The sequence below is a fragment of the Chelonoidis abingdonii genome, chromosome 3, assembly GCF_003597395.2.
Source record: "Chelonoidis abingdonii isolate Lonesome George chromosome 3, CheloAbing_2.0, whole genome shotgun sequence".
Taxonomy (NCBI): domain Eukaryota; kingdom Metazoa; phylum Chordata; order Testudines; family Testudinidae; genus Chelonoidis; species Chelonoidis abingdonii.
In genome coordinates, this window is record NC_133771.1 from 138492214 (window position 1) to 138510857 (window position 18644).

At 40.1% G+C, this 18644-nt stretch overlaps 1 protein-coding gene across 1 annotated transcript in view; it reads left to right on the plus strand.

Annotated features, from left to right (window-relative positions):
- The window catches only part of MAP3K21 (mitogen-activated protein kinase kinase kinase 21), a 79157-nt gene that overhangs the window by 12650 nt on the left and 47863 nt on the right, over positions 1–18644 (plus strand). The window contains exon 2 of the mRNA XM_075064159.1: positions 9376–9556. Within this exon, the coding sequence (XP_074920260.1) occupies positions 9376–9556 (181 nt within the window). The remainder of the gene's footprint in view (positions 1–9375; positions 9557–18644) is intronic.

Below are 18644 nucleotides of genomic sequence, written 5' to 3' on the forward strand. Positions count from 1 at the left end.
CGGTATAGGGTCTTTCAGTTATAGACACTGGGAATACCCTCCCAGCCTAATATTCAAGTACAAATTAAATCCTTTCAGCAAAATACAAATTTGAACTCCTTCCAGCCAAATGCACATTGCAGATAAAGAAAACAAACATAAGCCTAGCTCACTTTATCTATTTAGTACTCACTATTTGGATCTATAAGAACCTGTATCAGGGAGATGGAGAGAAACCTGGTTGCTCGTCTAATTCCTCTGAGCCCCCAGAGTGAACAACCACCAAAAACTAACAGCACACAACAAACTTCCCTCTCTCAAGATTTGAAAGTATCCTGGCTCCTGATTGGTTCTCTGGTCAGGTGACAGCCAGGCTACTGAACTTGTTAACCCTTTACAGTCAAAGAGATATCAAGTACTTCTGTACTATTAGCTTTTCTTATCTCTTTGATAGAATTGCCAAGGAAATTATTGATTGTGTTCAAATAAGGGCGTCTAGAATGAATGGTCAGTTGCTCTTTCTTTAAATTTGTACAAAATTAAAGAGAAATGTTAAAATCTTAAACAGAAGTGATTACTACTGTTACAAGTAACATTTATGAGCATTTTATAATTGAATCTCTTTGCGTCATATTCAGAATTTTTCCACAGTTGCTGGGTCAAAGGCAGAGGCTAGAGAAAAGCTATGTTTAAAAACAAAATAGGAAAAGTGACTGGCTTTATTTAAAAAAAAAAAAAAAAAAGGAATGAGAGCTCATGGGTTATTGTATAATACCTGAAATAATTGAGTGAATTTACTCAAAATTTTAAGTTGACAGTCTCTATTGGTGACTGCTGTCTGTATGATGCAAAAATCAGAGTCAGTTTAGTACTGTAACATTTCTTTAAACATGGAATTTAAATAGAAAAACTAATCTTGAATAGTGCATTCTTTTAAAAATTACAGAATGCTTACTATTTAAGGTTCTTGTAATAATAACTTGTCTAATGAGAGCTATAACTCCTGCATTTAAATTGAGTATTTAAAATAGCAGGGTTTTGTGTTTAATTGTAGTGGCTTACCACTCGAGTTCACCCTCCTAGAGCAGGATTGAAATTTCTATCAAGCATTCTAGCACAGCATCAGCTAGAACACTTGTAAAGTAACTCGTAACTTCTTTAACTACAACATTTGTCTCCCCGGCAATTTGTCTAAACTGTTTCATTCTCTCCACAATGGCCATGTGCCCTTAATTGCTGTTATAAATATTGCAACAGTGGAAGTGGAGGGAGAGTTGATGATGCAAGGTGTGTTCAACCTACAGTGTATGCTTCATGAATCTTTTCATATTGTTGTAATTTAGCTTTTCATTTCTCTTCCCCTTTCCAAGAAAAAAAATCAGATGATTTAATTTTGCATTTTTATTGCATTGATAGCTTTTGCCTGCCACATTTTCCTTTTCAATAATGTTGCCTTTCTCTTATGAGATTAATAGTGTCTATGTCAGCTTTTTCAGTCGAGGTCTTTTCATGACAGTTGTCATCAGGTTCTGTCTCTGCAGTTGGGAGCACCTCTTTTCAGACTTGATTTTAGAATGTGATTGTGACTGAGTCTAAAAATGTCTACTTTTGTCAAATTTAAACAGTAGTGAATTTGAGAGCAAAATGGAGTGGGTTGGAATCTTCCACAGTTGCTGTCTAAATGGTGGGTAAAAAGCAATCAAAGGGTCTATAACAAGCTGTGAGAAACATTTTGCAGGTTATCTCTAGCCCTGACTTGGAGGGTGGACAAATTTCTAGTCTGTCTCCCCATACCATTTATTTTCCAGGATAAAAAAAAATCCTCTAATATGAATGGTGAGCTGTAAGAAAGTTCGATCCACAGCTTGAAAGTCATTACATGCACAGCATACATGTGAGATCCTTGCCCCTAATACTTAAAGGGAATTTCATCTGTAGTAACTTGTAGGCAAGTGTATCGACAGTGGTGCAAACTCCTAGTGTAGGCAGGTAAAACCATTACTTGCCCTGGTAGAGTTTGAGTATTTCTTGAAACTTGGGTATTTTTGCAACATGGATTATAATTGAGGCAAATCCCTCCATATAAACAAGGCACTTGTTGCTGTAGCATGCTGTTAACAAGCAGGCATAGAATACATTTAATATGATGGCTAATAATTGGGTTTTGGAAAGAAGAGGTATATGATACCTGTCAGTTCAAATAAAAATGCAAGATAAGCAACTCTACTTCATGTTCATTTGGAATTTACAGGAACTGAATCAGTTGACAAGCAGTACTTAAACTGAGTTTGAGAGGGAAGTGATGATGATGCCACCCTCCAAAAATTATATGGTCCAACTTCTAGTCAGCCTGTTGCAGTGAGAAGTATGGGATATGTAGTATAACCATATGTAATTTGCACTCCTGTAGTCTCAAAGATCTGTGACTATCTGTGGCAGCAAATGTAGTAGCAGGTAGGTACCTTCAGTTCTAATCTTGCTAGGTTAATGGCTAAGCAAACTAGCTTGTATTTGCAAAATGCACAAGAGTGAGCTATTTAGAGAAGTCCTAGATAAGGCAGTAGCAGAGGGTGCTGCAGAAACAAACTAAATATTAACTAAAGAAAACAAAGTGTGAATGTCCTTGTTCTTCTGTTTGCATCTACCGATAGCAAAAACTTGATTAAAAAAAGACTTAGCTACTCCTGGAGAAGTTTTTGTAATCAAAGCATCAAAAGAAAGTTCAGGCAAAGTGCAGCCAGTGATTGTCATCAGCAACTCTCAAATGTATGACTGTCTTTGTGGTCTCTCCATGGTCAAAATTAGGAGAGAGGCTAACAACTTTTTGAGTTAAACTGCTATGGACTGCAGATCAACTAAAATCATCGGAGTATGCAATAGAACTTATTCCAAAACTACTTGGACAGATTTCATGAACCTTGTCAAACAAAAACGATGTAAGCAATTGCTTCATATGTATATTAAATAGGGATTATAGAAGAGCACCCATAATTGGAGAAATATAATAAACTGTACTTTTTTATTACGTTGGCCTTTTTCTTCTATTTAATGTATTCGACTTGGAGTGTAACTAGAAGGGTAACAGTTAGAGCTCACTAGTGCTAATGGGAAATCTCCTGGATATGCTGCAAACTAAAACTCCACCCCAGCCTCCCTAAGGAACATTGCACTGAGGAGGGTTGGGGATTCCTTGGCTACACTCTTTAGTGTTGTGAAGCATTTGTAACCACACTACCTAGCCCTTCACCTCAGTACCTAAGGAAGCAGTTCGGGTATAAACCTGGTCCAACTGGAGTTAGTGGGGGTCTTGTTGTTCTTTTCAGTGGAGTAGGATTTCACCCCATGTCTGTGTGCCTGGATCCTGCATTGGTATGTTCTGGGGCTCCTTGTACTCTTCTCTGTACCTCCACTCTCAAACAATCTTTAAGTTACACTATTCCAGCTATGTGAATAACGTGGCTAGAGTCAATGTAGCTTAGGTCGACTTACTGCGGTGTCACAACTGTGCTGAGTTGACAGGAGGCGCTGTCCCATTGACTTACTCCACCGGAAGGAGAGGGGTAAGGTACCGGAGTCGACTGGAGGAGAGTGCTCTGCGATCAGTTTACCAGGTCTTCACTAGACCTGCTAAATTGATCCGCACTGTGTTGATGACAGCGGCATAGATCCCTGGTAAGTGTAGACATGGCCTGTAACTTACATTGTAAGCTCTTTTAGATGGGCCATCATTTTTGTTGTGTCAGTGCAAGGCCTAGCACAGAGGGTCCCTATTCACTGTGCTACTGCAATTAGAAATCATAAATAATCATTAAAATTCGCTGCCCTTTCCCCAGTCTCTTTAGTAAGCTACTACTTGTTTCCATTAGAAAATGTTAATTAGCATTCCAGAAGGATTCCTTCTCAATAAGGGACCATAAGGAGGTGGGGAGAAAGTAACTGTTCCCTGGAAGTTTGTAGTTGTGGGGAACTGCCTTGAAAAGAGTATTTGGAGTGAAATGAAGCAGTGAAGAACACATTGATATTAAAGCTGGGGAGTGCCACATTGGTGGAGACTTGACTAGTATGATGATAGGCCAGGATATCTGTGTAAGTACCTTCATATGAGAGAGAGAATGAACTTTTATATCCTTGAAGATCAAAATGATCATAGTTTGTAACTGAAAGGAGGTAAATAATTATGACACACAGATCCTAGGAGAAGCTAGATACTTAAGAGGAAAGAAAAAAGTGAATGTATCAGATGTTGCTTGGCTCAAAGAAGCCTCAGACTGGGAGATGCAAGAGGGTGAGAGAAGAAAGCTATCACTGAGAGATGGTCCATATAAACTGTAACTAACCCTATAGTACCACTCTAGTTTATCAAATGTCAGGTTAGTTTGTAACTGTTTATATTACTATAATGCCTAGGGTAAATAAACTAGCAGTTTTATGTATACTGTTTCTCTTGATTTAGATGGATCTATCATCTCAATCCTTTTACTAATTTTACAATTTGGATCCAAGACTGGGAATTTCATACAGCCTGTCCCAAAGAGGAATTCAATATCTTAAAAGAGGGAGGATGTTGGGGGGGCTTGCCCTTTTGCGGTTCTATCAAAATGGCACAGAATTCTCTTCCATTAAAGAGTTGTTGTGTGAAGGGCTGTGGTCTAGAAGAGACATTGGGAAATATTCAAGGGCAAAGGACAGGAACTTAGTTGAAAGGAGTGAAAGTGACACAACCAGTAGTTTTTATACTATCTATTTATTTTAAAATGGGGTCAAATAATCACCCTTTCATAGTTCAGCACAGGCAACATTTGAATAGCAAGTATTTCAGGCTTTAGTTTTGCATTAAGAAATGTAGCGTTTTAATTAAACAGCATGTTAGGTTGCCATAATTTTCAGAAAGCAAATACTTCAGAAGCAGTTTAAACACTTGTCCATAGGGCTACTGATCACTTCCCAGTGCTGGAGAAGGGAACAGGATACTGAAGAAGGGAAGGACAGATTTTTTTTTTCTTTCCTCAAGCATCCAGTCTGATAAATGTATGCTACTCTTACAAAAGAGAGAACTCATTCTGTAGGTCTGTTTTGTTACAGCTGAAATGTTTGACTTTTTGGGATGTGTGTGTTTTGAGAGGGTGAGGGGGAGTAAAGGAAGTATGCATAAGCTTTTACTTGGGCCAATGGGAAATAGTTTTATTCAGGGCCGTCCTTAGGACTTATGGTGCCCTAGGCGGGATTATTAAGCTGGTGCCCCTGTGCCTATCTTGCTCTTAGGAACACAAACATAAGCTTACAATATTGGAAAACTTGCCACATGCATGTTATTAAAACCAGTTTAACTTAATTAAGCACACTGTAATGCTGATGGACTAGCACTAAAGAGGTAGCACTATAGACAAAATTCTGAATTTGACAGAAATGATGCAAATAATATAAGTTTTTTTTAAATTTGTCAACATTTTTATTGAATTGGATATGAAGAGGTATTGAAACAAGGATTTGTTTTAATTAACGAGCAATCTTCTGGCTTGTTTGGCTCAAAATCAGTAATAATGTCATTTGTATGACAAAGACAAATGATGTCTTGTTTGACGCAAAAGACTAGCAAGAACTATCAAGTGTTCCTGACCTTGTAGAGCAGAGAGAGTTTTTAATGGTCTAGTTTGAGAAACCTTCTGTTCTCCTGAGCTGCTGTGACATGAATTGTCAGATAAAATACAAGTGGCAATAGTACACATTGGAGATATATTCAATCAAGTTTGCTGGTATGAGAAACTGTACATGTCCATCATCGATTTTACATTGGCAGCTATTGATGCAGTTACTCAATTCTCAATAACAGTTCAAGTCAAATTTAAATCAAAAAATGATCGCTGTGCTTCAGGAGCTCTCTAGGTCAGGGTCCCCAACAAGGTGCCTGAGGTGCATGGCACCCGCTGGGGCCTCTCAGTGCACCCCGCGTACTGGCTGGCAGGACAAGCATCTTGCTGGAAATGCCACCAAAATCGGCAGCATTTCGGCAGCAACGCCGTCTGGATGAGCCAACTCGCTGCCAACAAGCAGCGTCTCCGAGGTGTCACCGCTATGCCACTGAATTAAGCAAGCATTTTGGTGGATGCTCGTCACCCACAGTCCTACATCAACGCCTGCAAGACGAAAAAGTTGGGGACCACTGCCTAGGTTCTTGCTACTTTGTCATAGTTGCTCTTGGTTCCTATTCATGAAATTTAATTCCTGCTCACCCACCATACCAGCTTGAAGTGAATGGAACCCGCCGAATAGCAGGTTGAGTGGCTCAGCCAGGGTGATCATGCCACCGGCCGGACTCAGCCACGCACCTGTGGGTTCCTGGGGGTCCCCAGGACAGCAGTGGCGCTGAGTGGGGCCGTGGCCGGGACCCCGGGTGGCAATGGGCAGTAAGCTAGAACCTCAGAGCAATGGCGGGCTGAGCCGCTCAGCCAACGCTGCATTCGCACCAAAAATCAGCTCGCGTGGCCCGCCCCCCCCCCACTTTTTTTGACACATGTGCCATAGTTGCTGATCCCCGCTCTATACGTTAGTACAGAGAATGAGCATATTACAGTTGTGGGGAGCTCTATTTTACAAGTAAAAGGTATAGGAAAAGTCAGTCAACTTTTTTTTTCTGTTCTCTGATTGAATGAAACCTGGCCCACTCCCCTTCCCCAATCAACAACAAAATAAGTTGTCACACATTAATTGTCAACAAACTTTAATCTGTTTTGGCTAAGAATGTTTGTAAAAAAAATATTGAAATTGAATTCAGGATTGGTTAGCAGGGTTTGTTTGCAAACAATTTGTTAAATGACAATCTAAATGGCAACACAGCATTGCTTTCATGCTTGGCTTATCCCCCAGCCTGCTGGAGCCACAGCGGTAGTAAGAGGAGGAGAATAGGTGGAAACTGCAGGACCCCAAAAATCCACCTCTTTGGGTGCAGAGTGGCAACAGCAGCAGCAAACCCTCAGGTCTGATCCAACATGCCAATGGGCACCACCGCCAGATCATGGTGAAGTTAGCACAGCATCTGATCTCAGAGACGGGGCACCCATGGAGCCACAGCAGCTCATCCTGCCCTGTGCAGCTCCCCCCCAGATGAGATGGATCGCTGCCAGCCTGGGGGAGAGACGCGCTCCCTAGCTAGAGTGACCAGATCCAGATATCCTGATTTTATAGGGCCAGTCCTGATATTTGGGGCTTTGTCTCATATGGGTACCAATTACCCTCACGTAGGGTGACCAGACAGCAAGTGTGAAAAATCAGGATGGGGGTGGGGGGAATAGGAGCCTATATAAGAAAAAAACTCAAAAATCGGGACATCTAGTCACCCTACAGATGAGTTCCTTTCCCCACCCCTTCCCAGAGACCACAGCAGCCAATCCCCTGCCTCAGACTGTGCTGCATTCGGCTCTCTCTAGGACCAGAGCCCTGCTCTTACATGCTCCACTGCTTCCCGTCTGTCAGGGCTCCCAGCAGAGCGGTGCCCCCAGACCTAGTGGTGCCCTAGGCGGCTGCCTGTTCTACCTATGGCTAAGGACGGCCCTGGTTTTATTTAGTGTCTACGTTGTCTTGGGGGGGGGCGGGGGGGGGCTCCAATCCTTCAGTTACATTTTGAGTAGTCCTGATTAGTCGCTTTTGGTTTTTCTGATATAAAATTTGGATATACTATCTGTAGAGGACAAGTGTACAAGTTACTTAGGATCTGTACTAGTGCTTTTCAATCTAATTATGACAGATTTATTGTTCACAGTATAAACTTTTTAAAATTGTCTTTCGAATTTACTCTGAGATGGTTTATGTTTAAATTTTAGACATGCGAGAGTACTAATGTAAATTTTCAACAAAATTATATAACTTGTTATGCACTTCTGAATACTGAGTAAATAGGTGATAAATTGAAAATGTTTTTCACCCTGCTTTAATACCTGCTGTAAATAAACTTCTTGGTTTATGAAAATATATTTTCTAAATAGGGATTAGAAAAACAATTGGCTCAAGATTGAGGGAGCAGGCTAACAAGATTGTAAAGACCAGTTCTGGAATGAAGCTAATGAGGGTCAGAAATCTGCAGAAGTCACAAAAGGATAGCCTAACGCAGATTGCTAGGTTACCAGTCTAGAAGAATTTGCTATGGACCTGGGTTTTAGTTATGTTGAGCATTTTGCTTCCCAGATGATTTGTGTGTGTGTACTGTGTGTGTGTGTGTATATATATGTGTGTGTGTGTGTGTGTGTGTGTGTGTGTGTGTGTATATAGATAGATAGATAGATATAGATATATAGATATATATTAGTTCTTCCTGACTGCCAGCAGGAAACGGAAGTTTGAAGTGCTATAAGCCTTTTTGTTCCTTTTGTAGAATGAAACTTGGCCATATTCCAATTATTGACTTGTGCAAGAGTCACTGTTTTTAGTTTCGGTGACACTGACTGACAAGGAATTTCAGGAATTCTACTGAACTCATTTGAAATGTAATTGAAAACAATAGGCCTTTCATTCAAATCTAAAGGCATAACACCCATAATTATTTTAACGTTGTTCTCTTAATACTGATTATTGAGATCTTAGCCTACACATTCATGTTAGCCTTAGTATCTCCTTTAGAGTATAAGTGAGAAACTTATTGGAAGAGACCTATTTGCTTCAGTATTTTACCTCTAAGTTTTAAGATATAATTCTGAAATATCAGTAACAACTTCTCATTTTACTGCCCCAAACTAAAGCAGTGATCAGTTAATATAAATGCAAGGTTATCAGTTCAGATTCTTGCTGAAACAAATTTCTTCTAAGGCAAGGTAATTCTTCATTTACGGTTTACTTGGTTACCTTATTCTGTGCTTTGCAGTTTATTTTGCTAGAAAACACTTGTGTGCTAATTATTCCTATCTGTAACTTAACCTTTGATCTGTATGCCATGAATACTAAAATAATAGTTGCTGTTGTGGGAAGGGATTGTGGGAACTGGATGAATAAAATTTTGTGATGAGCAGGCTCAGAAGAAGATATGATGCATTGTGGTAGTGATCTGGATCTCCCATTGTGAGTTAGAACACATGATCAATCACACTTCTCTGCCTCTTTTTAATAAAGAAATCTATATTCCAAATCTATGTTAATACAACACTCTAGCTAAGATTTTTAAATACAAGTCAAGAAATTCTAAGTGAAACATGTACATTATGCTGTAGATTAACCGGGTAATTCATAGGTGAACGGTGCGAGGTTACAGTAGCTATCGCATCAAAACTCAAAATTACTCACTTCTGGCCACTTAAAATATTAACTATAACATTGCGTTAATATGACATTAGTATTTAAAATATTAAAATGTAAACATGTATTTTGCTACATGAGAACATTCTCAAATTAAATCTTTTGTTTTTTCTGCAGTTTTGTTACTTCAGAAGATAGAACATGATGACATTTGTAATAAAACTTTGAAGATTACAGACTTTGGCCTGGCTAGGGAATGGCATAGAACAACCAAAATGAGTGCAGCAGGTACCTATGCATGGATGGCACCTGAAGTTATAAAGTCATCTGTGTTTTCTAAAGGAAGTGATATCTGGAGGTGAGTGTTTTGTCCCACTTGAGACTGCTTGATAGCTAAGTTCCTCATCCTGTGAATCTTGAAAAATGGATATTTGAGGAAATCCTCTGTGTTGAAATTGTTCTGTCTGTTTTAATGGTTTACTGATGGTGTTGGTCTGAGAGTGTGGAAGAAATTTACTGCTTGCCAAGTAAAATTCTAATATTTCAAAATATACCCTGACTTGTCTACCTCTGAATGCCCTTATCTTAACTACCCACAGTAGGTATCCCCACAGATTGACATTCTGTCCCAAGAGAAGATTGACTGACTGAATCATTCTTACAATCAGGGAAATAAGTAGCCTTATAAATGCAAACAATATTTCAATAGGAGCAGCCCTTGAGTTTTTCTGTTGAATATCCAGATGTTTTACTTGGGAGACAAAGGGCTCTTATTCCTGTTACATTAATGCATGCACTGCCTGATAATAGGGTATTTATTTTCTACTCAGAAGGCCTCATAGTGAATATAACAAATGAGACTAGTCCCCATGATTATTATATGTATAGTAAACAGAATGGATAAAAAAAGCAGACGTCTAAAAATGGATTTTTTTATTTAAATTAAACATAAGGTTTTTTAAATAACCTGATTTAAAATTAAATTTGAATTGACAACCTGTCTTTAAGTACTAAGCTTACTACAATTTATTAATCATTAAAATTAAACACAAAAATAATGTTAAGAAGTATGTTTGCTGTCAGAGTTTCCGCTGAACTGGTGGAAGCCACTGGCTAAGTACCTGGAATCATAGTTTGTTGGCATGCTAAACCAGATTTTAACAGCAGTATCGTCTTCTGCAGGTACAGAGGAATATTGTCTTCATTTCTGTTTGTTGAACTACTTCAGTTCAGTTCAATAAATAAATCTTTCAAATTTCAGAAAGCAATTGGGAGTTAAAAAAGCAAGAGAGCTTTTTTTTTTTCTCTTCCAATTTAGGAATGAAAACTTGGTGTGAGGATGAGGTGTACAAGTTCTGAAATCTTGAAGGACATAGTGACCAGAAACAATCCAGGTCAATTCACTAACGACAGATAATATTTCCTTTGTTTAATAAGTTAATTTTTAAGTGCAAAACATGTTTAAACTTTTTTTTTCTTATGTATCCAGCACATTTAAGATGGTTTTCATTTATTTTTTTAATACCCTTTTTTGGTGCATTTTAATTGGGGTTGATTATCCATCCAAGTAGAGCCTGAGACAAATCACGAGTAAAAAAAATCCTTTGGTAAATAAGAAATGGATCACAAAAATGTAAAGATTAATAATCTGACTAAATGTAAATTAGACTATATAATGTCTTAAGTAAATGTGTGCAGTTATAATGCGTCTTCCTGATTAGCCAAAAATACAAAATTTAGTGTAAAGACTGCATTTAATTGTAAATCAACATGTTTTAGTCCCATAAATGTGTACTGAATGTATTTCCATTAATCAGGATGGAGTTGGAAGTGCAGTCAGTATAAATTAAAACTGTATTTCTACTTTATCTTCTGTGGTGGGCCACCTTATTTTAAATTCATGTATAGTTCTTATTCAATAAGGACATTCAGGATACTTCATGTAAACCACAGGACTTTGCGTATCAATGAGGTTTTTGAATGAGACAGTTAAGTCTCTTTAGGATCAGAGGATAAAATCATTTTAAATCATTTGTGTGTGTGAGGTGGGAGTAAGTTTTATATTGTGAAATAAGCTTTCAGAGTTCCTGTGCTCTACCTGCAAAGCTCCTGTTGTCTGCCTTCCAAATTTATATTTATTAGGAGAAACCAAAACATATGGGGCTGTGTAAATGGCAATTTGGGGAGGAAGGAGGCTTTAGCTCCATAATCTATTGTCTGTGTGATACAGTAGAAAACATGCACAAGATTTTTTTTAAACTAATATAGAGTCCTGTGTGGGTTTTTTTGTTTTTTCTTTTGTTTTTTTTTAAAAGAAGTGTCTCACTGCTATTCTGCATTATGAAGTAATGCTTTTGGTATGTCAGGTTAGTTCTGTAGACTTCACCACTTCTTTGTGATGCACCTTTTACCCATCTTAAGTTTGAAACCAATTCCTTAGTATGTTGAGTGTTCTATCAGTCTCAGATGGTGTCCATTAGAGAAAGAGGCATTACTTTTTGTTTGGGTAGGCTGGAGGATGGATGTAGGTATTTCCCTAACCAGCTGTGTTCCATGCTTAATTACAGGTCCTGTCCAGTCTTGTTGCTGTGATTTTTTTTTTTTTTAGGTATCTGAAAGGGGGTATGCTTTGGTGCAATTGTTGTATTCTACTACAACATTAGCTTACATTTTTGGAATCAACAGTATTTCTCTTCTTCACCTTTTCTTCTGCACGCCTCTCTTGTAAAAATGTAAGTATTTAGTTCAATGAAGAGTTTTTTAACAGGAGAGGTTTTTAATTAGTAAGTCTTATGTTGTGCAGTTTGGTTTAGGCTTTCTTGGTTTCCAAATATTGTCTTTCGTTGCTCTTTACCCTTGCTTTAAATAATAGGAAGATGGATTAAAATGGATTGTAAAATGTAGTCACACTGTGACTGGGCATTGCTTCTTAAAAAACATTCTGGGTGCAAAGCTTGGCAAGGATTTCCATACAGCATGTTTGATAGAATTCTGTACAGAATATCTAACTTGTGACTGACTGATTTCCTTTTAGAATGTTCTCACCTTAAACTGCAATACCTTTAGGAATTCTGCCATACATAGGTGTACCTCAAGTCCAAAAATCTTCAGCAAGACTTTTTATGCAAAAGTATCAGCAGTGGGCACTGATGAATTTCCTTCTTGTGTCTAGTGTTCCAAAATCTAGCAATACTAGGAAGCTCTGCTGGATGAAATTAAGTGTATGGTTTTGCTTTAGGAGATGTATCTTATTCTCTGCTTCATTTTTAAAGAATATCTAAGTTCAAGGAACTATCATTCAGGATGTGTATCAATAGGAAGAAGCTATGCTAGGAATAATAATTGAACTGAGTTTGCAATGGTTGCCTTGTGTCTTAATACAACAGGAGTACTTGTGGTACCTTAGAGACTAACAAATTTATTTGAGCATAAGCTTTCATGGGCTACAGCCCACTTCTTTGGATGCATGGAATGGAACATATATTGAGATATATATACACATACAGAGAGCATGAAAAGGTGGGAGTTGTCTTACCAACTCTGAGAGGCCAATTAAGTAAGAGGAAAAAAAACTTTTGAAGTGATAATCAAGATAACCCAGTACAGACAGTTTGATAAGAAGTGTGAGAATACTTACAAGGGGAGAGAGATTCAACGTTTGTACTCGCTCAGCCGTTCCCAGTCCCTGTTTAAGCCTAAGTTGATTGTATCTAGTTTGCATATCAATTCCAGCTCAGCAGTTTCTCGTTGGAGTCTGTTTTTGAAGCTTTTCTGTTGCAAAGTGGCTGAGCCATGTTTGCCAGAAGAACATGAGACTTCTCTGTTTGCCTAAAGTTGGACTTAAAAGCAAGAGATGCAGTGGTTCAGTAGAGTTCCTATTCATGTTCAAAATTCAGCACTCACGAGGGAATTCTGTACACAATATTTTAAATATTTTAAAACTCCTGTAAATTTGATTATTCAACAAATAAATGGGAAGGCTCCAGAATGGCAATGGGGAGCGCAGGCCACTGGTGGCATGGGGATAGGAGATCACCCTGCAACACCTTACATCCCCCCCTCCGACGCGAATTCGGCAGCGAGGCTGTACCCAACCCTGACACAGTGCAAGGGCCAGGCCTGCCCTAGAGGTCAGGGTCCCAAGGACTGGGGAAGGAGGGGTTGCAGGGCGTTCTCCCACCTCCATGCAGCCAGTGGCCTGTGCTCCTCACTGCCATGCTGGAGCTTCCACATTTTATTTATTGAATAATAAAATTTGCAGAATTTTAAAATATTGTGCACAGAAGTTTATATTTTATTGATGCTGTCAGGGTTCCTTCCCCACTCTGAACTCTAGGGTACAGATGTGGGGACCCACATGAAAGCCCCCTAAGCTTATTTCTACCAGCTTAGTTTAAAACCTGGTATGCTGCCACCACCAAGTGATTTAACAAGAAACAGGGAAAGGACCACTTGGAGTTCTTCTTCCCCCAAAATATCCATCCAAGCCCTTACACTCTCTTTTCCTGGGGAGGCTTGAGAATAATACCCTATCCAATTGGTTACAAAGTGATCAAAAGAACCAAACCCCGGGATCTTTGGACAATGGAAAAATCAGTCAGGTTCTTAAAAGAAAATTTTTAGATTTTTATTTCAAAAAAAAAAATCTATCTCTGTAACATCAGGATGGAAAATTAACTTTACAGGGTAATCGGATTCAAAGAGCCCAGAGGAACCCCTTCTAGCTTTAGTTTCAAAGTTACAACAAAACCAGGATAGCTCCCTCTAGCAAAGGTAAAATTCACAAGTTGAGAAAACAAAGATGAAACTAATACGCCTTGCCTGACTGTTACTTACAAGTTTGAAATACAAGCGACTTGTTCAGAAAGATTTGGAGAACATGGGTTGATGTCCGGTTCCTCTTGGTCCCAAGAGTGAACACCACAAAAACAAAGAGCACAAACAAAAGCCTTCCTGCCCCCCAGATTTGAAAGTATCTTGTCCCCTTGTTGGTCCTTTGGGTCAGGTGTCAGCCAGGTTACCTGAGCTTCTTAACCCTTTACAAGTAAAAGGATTTTGATGTCTCTGGCCAGGAGGGATTTTATAGTATTGTATATGGGAGGGTTGTTACCCTTCCCTTTATAGTTATGACAGGTGCAGAATTCCCTCAGGAGTAGCAGGTGAATCAACTCACCAGGGTTAGCAGCCCTGCACCAGGCACACCAGCTGTGGGCTGGCTGGCTCAAGATCCAAGTGTGGAGGGGCTTAGTGTGTATGTGATCTAGGTATAGAGGCTTTTTTTTTTTTTAGGAAGGACAATCAGATTTCACACATACAGAATGAAAGATATCTAGAAGGAGTCGGCCAGAAGAAAGGATCTAGCGTTATAGGCACCACAGCTAAATATGATCGTCAACGTGTGATACAGTATGCAAAAAAGCATTGTGTTCTGGATGCATAACAGGTGTGTTGATGAGCAAGACACAGACAGCTAATTTCTTCCACTCTACTCTGCGCTGGTTGGCCTCACTGGAGCATTGTGTCCGTTCTCGGGCACCAGATTCACGAAGGGATGTGGAGAAGAAATTGGGAGAAGATCCAGAGAAGAGCGCAAGAATGTAAAGGTCTCGAGAACATGACCTATGATACGAAGGGCTGAATCAATGGGTTGTTTAGTTTGGAAGAGAGACAGGAGGGGGGACATGATAGCAGTTTTCAGATATCTAAAAGGGTGTCATTAGGAGGAGGGAGAAAACTTGTTCACCTTAGCCTCTAATGATAGAACAAGAAGCAATAGGCTTTAACTGCAGCAAGGGAGATTTAGGTTGGACATTAGGAAAAAGTTCTCAACTGTCAGGGTGGTTAAACACTGGAATAAATTGCCTAGGGAGGTTGTGGAATCTCCATCTCTGGAGATATTTAAGAGTAGGTTAGATAAATGTCTATCAGGGATGGTCTAGACAGTATTTGGTCCGGCCATGAGGGCAGGGGATTGGACTCGATGACCTCTCGAGGTCCCTTCCAGTCCTAGAGTCTGAGTTATGAGAAGGTTCCATGTGGGGCATTCTGGGTGCATGTGGCTCATTGTGGGGGATCTGGATGCACAGGGGCTCATTGAGAAGGTTCTTGGTGAAGAGGTATTGAGACTCTGTGGGGAAGTCCAGGTGATGGTGGTGGAGGCTCAGCCGGGGGGTGGGGGCAGGGGTTGTTGGGTGTGAGCAGATGGGGCTCCCAGGGCGGGGGGAGAGTGTCTGGGTGCTGGGGGAGTGGGGCTTGGTTGGATAGGGGCCTGGGTGCAACTGGTTGGGGCTCAGTGGGGTGGGGGTCCAGGTGCATACGGGGTGGGGCTCGTCAGGGTGAAGGTGTGAGTGCAGGGTGATCTGGGGAGTGATCTGGGTGTAGAGATGGAGGTTCAGATGCAGGAGGGGGGTGGGTTGGGCTGGGAGTGGGGGTGAAGCTCAGCAAGGTGTCCTGGTATGGGGGCTTCAGCCACACAGCGGTTGGGCAGACAGGGAGTGGGTCTGACCTACCCTAATTTTTGTAGTCTACCCTGAGTTGACATTCTCAGCGTGGCCCATCCAGGCCCGTGGTCACCCATACTGTATGTGGAGTTTGAATGAGGTAGGTTTTGACTAGCAGTATGTGGTAATGTGTCTCGGTCACCCCAGCTGTCAGACCCCGCTGAAGGAGAAGACATGCCATTCACCTAGGGTTGCCAGGTGTCCGGTTTTCTACCAGAACACCTAGTCAAAAAGGGATCTGGTAGGTCCAGTCCACACAGCTGACCAGGCCACTAAAAGTCTGATAGGCCACAGTAGCTGGCATGTACCTCCGGCTTGTAGGTGCTGGTGTGACTAGGGGTCTCCATGCTCTTCCCCTAGCACTGGCTTCACAGCTCCCATTGTCGGGACACTGCCAATTGGGGGTGGCGCCTGTGGACTGGGGCAGTACGCAGAGCCCCCTGTCTGCCCCTGTGCCAAGGGGCAACAAGGACATGCTGGCTGCTTCCAGGAGCTGCTTTAGGTAAGAGCTGCCCAGAGCCTGCACCCCAAATCCCCTCCTTCACCCAACCCTCCCTTCTCCGGCTCTGAGCCCCCCCCCCCCAATGGCTACATTTATCAAAAATTGTTAGATATAGAAAACATTTGTTGTGATTAGTGATGTCCTTTTCTCATTACACAACAAAAATAACAAGACACTATCTGGACACAGTTGACTGCCACAAAATCATGTTTGTTAACTATATGCAAATATTCAAGGTCTTAGTTTAATGAATACTCCTATTTGGAGTGGTTTCTTACACAATAGAAAACAGTGAGCACCAATACAGTGCTCACAAACTACTTAAGTGACTGCTACCCTAGTCCTATATATGTCTTTATTGTTGCTCCGAGATTCATACAGCAGGAATGTGACTTGGTAAACTTCAGAGGAATTTGGAGAACTCTATTTGTGGCTAGAATATCTCCACCTCATTTCCTTTTTCATCCCAAAATTACATCATAGAAATGCCACTCATGAATTTGGCCAAGTTTGTGGAAACATGTAAAGTACTATCTAGTGTTGTATGTTATCCCAAAATGGTTCCCGGCATTGTATGTTATCTCAGCAACTTTGCACCTATGATGACAACACTTCTGCTATAGTGAAGTCTACTATTTATGTAAATAATGTTGATTCTGTTGAACTAAGCAATATTTGAAACTTTATTTTAAATATTAATGCTTTATTCCAGTTACATAGAAAAGAGCTACAGAGAAGGTAGATGAAGGATTTTTCTAGGGTAGGGACATATCAATTTTGTCTGAATAGTCAATGAATGGTATCTGAAAGAGGCAGGTCACCACCTTGAGATGCTTCCACCAAAATGCATCTTGGTTTCTTTCAACTTATTTGCTATCATGCACAGAAATTTCTGGAAATAGCCAAGCCGTTACATTGTTTAATCATTTTGTGATCAGACTTATCTGCAAGTGTAGTCATTTCATTAATGGTGAACCATTACTCACATGTTCTTGATTGAATTTGTTTGCTTTGGCTTTGAAACTGTAAAATCAGTAAAGAAGTCGCTATTAATAAAAATAAAACATTGTGCAATTGTTGATGTTAGTGCTGATCACTGGTGACATCTTTAAGTATTCTCAAGGATTTGTATAAGACTTTGTTTTGCACAGAAGAGAAGTTTCTTTATGAATTTCCTCATAGTATTGCTGCATAATTTGGTGCTGTCTCTGCATGAAGAGGTTTTTATGGTCTGTAATCCTAACGCAACCAACCACTGCGCCAAACCCTGCACATGGAGGGGGAACTTTGATAAAGGGGTGTGTGGGCTGGCGGGCAGGCAGGCAAGCAGGGTTTCAAAGATTTGCAGGCTGAAGGAGACCATTAGACATCTACTTTGACCTCCTGTGTATCACTATAGAATGCCATCCAGTGACCCAGCTCAGTAACAACTTCTGTTTAACTAGAATATGTCTTCTTGAATAGCATCCACTCTTGATTTGAAGACATGAAGAGATGGAGAATCCATCACTTCCTTTGGTAGTTTGTTCTGGTAGTAAACGTGCTCACTATTAATAAATAAAAATAATTTCTCACTTGGTGTTGTCTGTCTTCAGCTTCTAAACATTTGTTCTTGTTCGTTGTTTCCCCACTAAATTAAAGAGCCCTTGAGTAGTACCCAGTGTTTTGTCCACATGAAGGTATTTATACGTTGTAATCAAGTCACATCTCAGTTTTCTTTGATAAAATAATAGATTGACCTCTTCAATTCTCACCATAAGACATTTTCTCCAGCCCTTCAATCATTTTTGTGGCTCTTTTCTGTGCCCGCTCCAATTTTTCAACTTCCTTTTTAAAATGTGGACACCAAAACTGGATGCAGTATTCTAGCATTGGTCTCACTAGTGTCATAAGCAGAGGTAAAATCCCTCCCTACACCTACTCATAACTCATGTTTATATATCCAAGGATCACAATAGCCTTTTTTGCCGTAGCATCACAGAGGGAGCGCATGTTCAGTTTTTTTGTCATCTTCATGAATGACTTGGATAACAGAGTAGAGAATATGCTTATAAAACTTACAGATTGAAACCAAGTTGGGAGGGGTTGCAAGCAGTTTAGAGGACAAGATTAGAATTCAAAATGATCTTGACAAATTGGAGAATTTGTGTAAAATCAACAAGATTAAATTTAATACAGACAAGTCTAAAGTACTACATTTAGGCCGGAAAAAACAAATGCACAAATACAAAATGGGGAATAACTGGCTATGCAGTGGTACTCCAGAAAAAGATCCCAGGTTTATTGTGGATCACAGCTTTTTTGGCCACTGCATCACATTGTCAACATATTCAAACTAACAGTGCTGGGGTATTACGAGGAGTATATAAGACATGGGAGGTAGCTGTCTCATTCTGCTCAGCACTGGTACCCTGCTGGAGTACTTTGTCTTGTTCTGATCACCA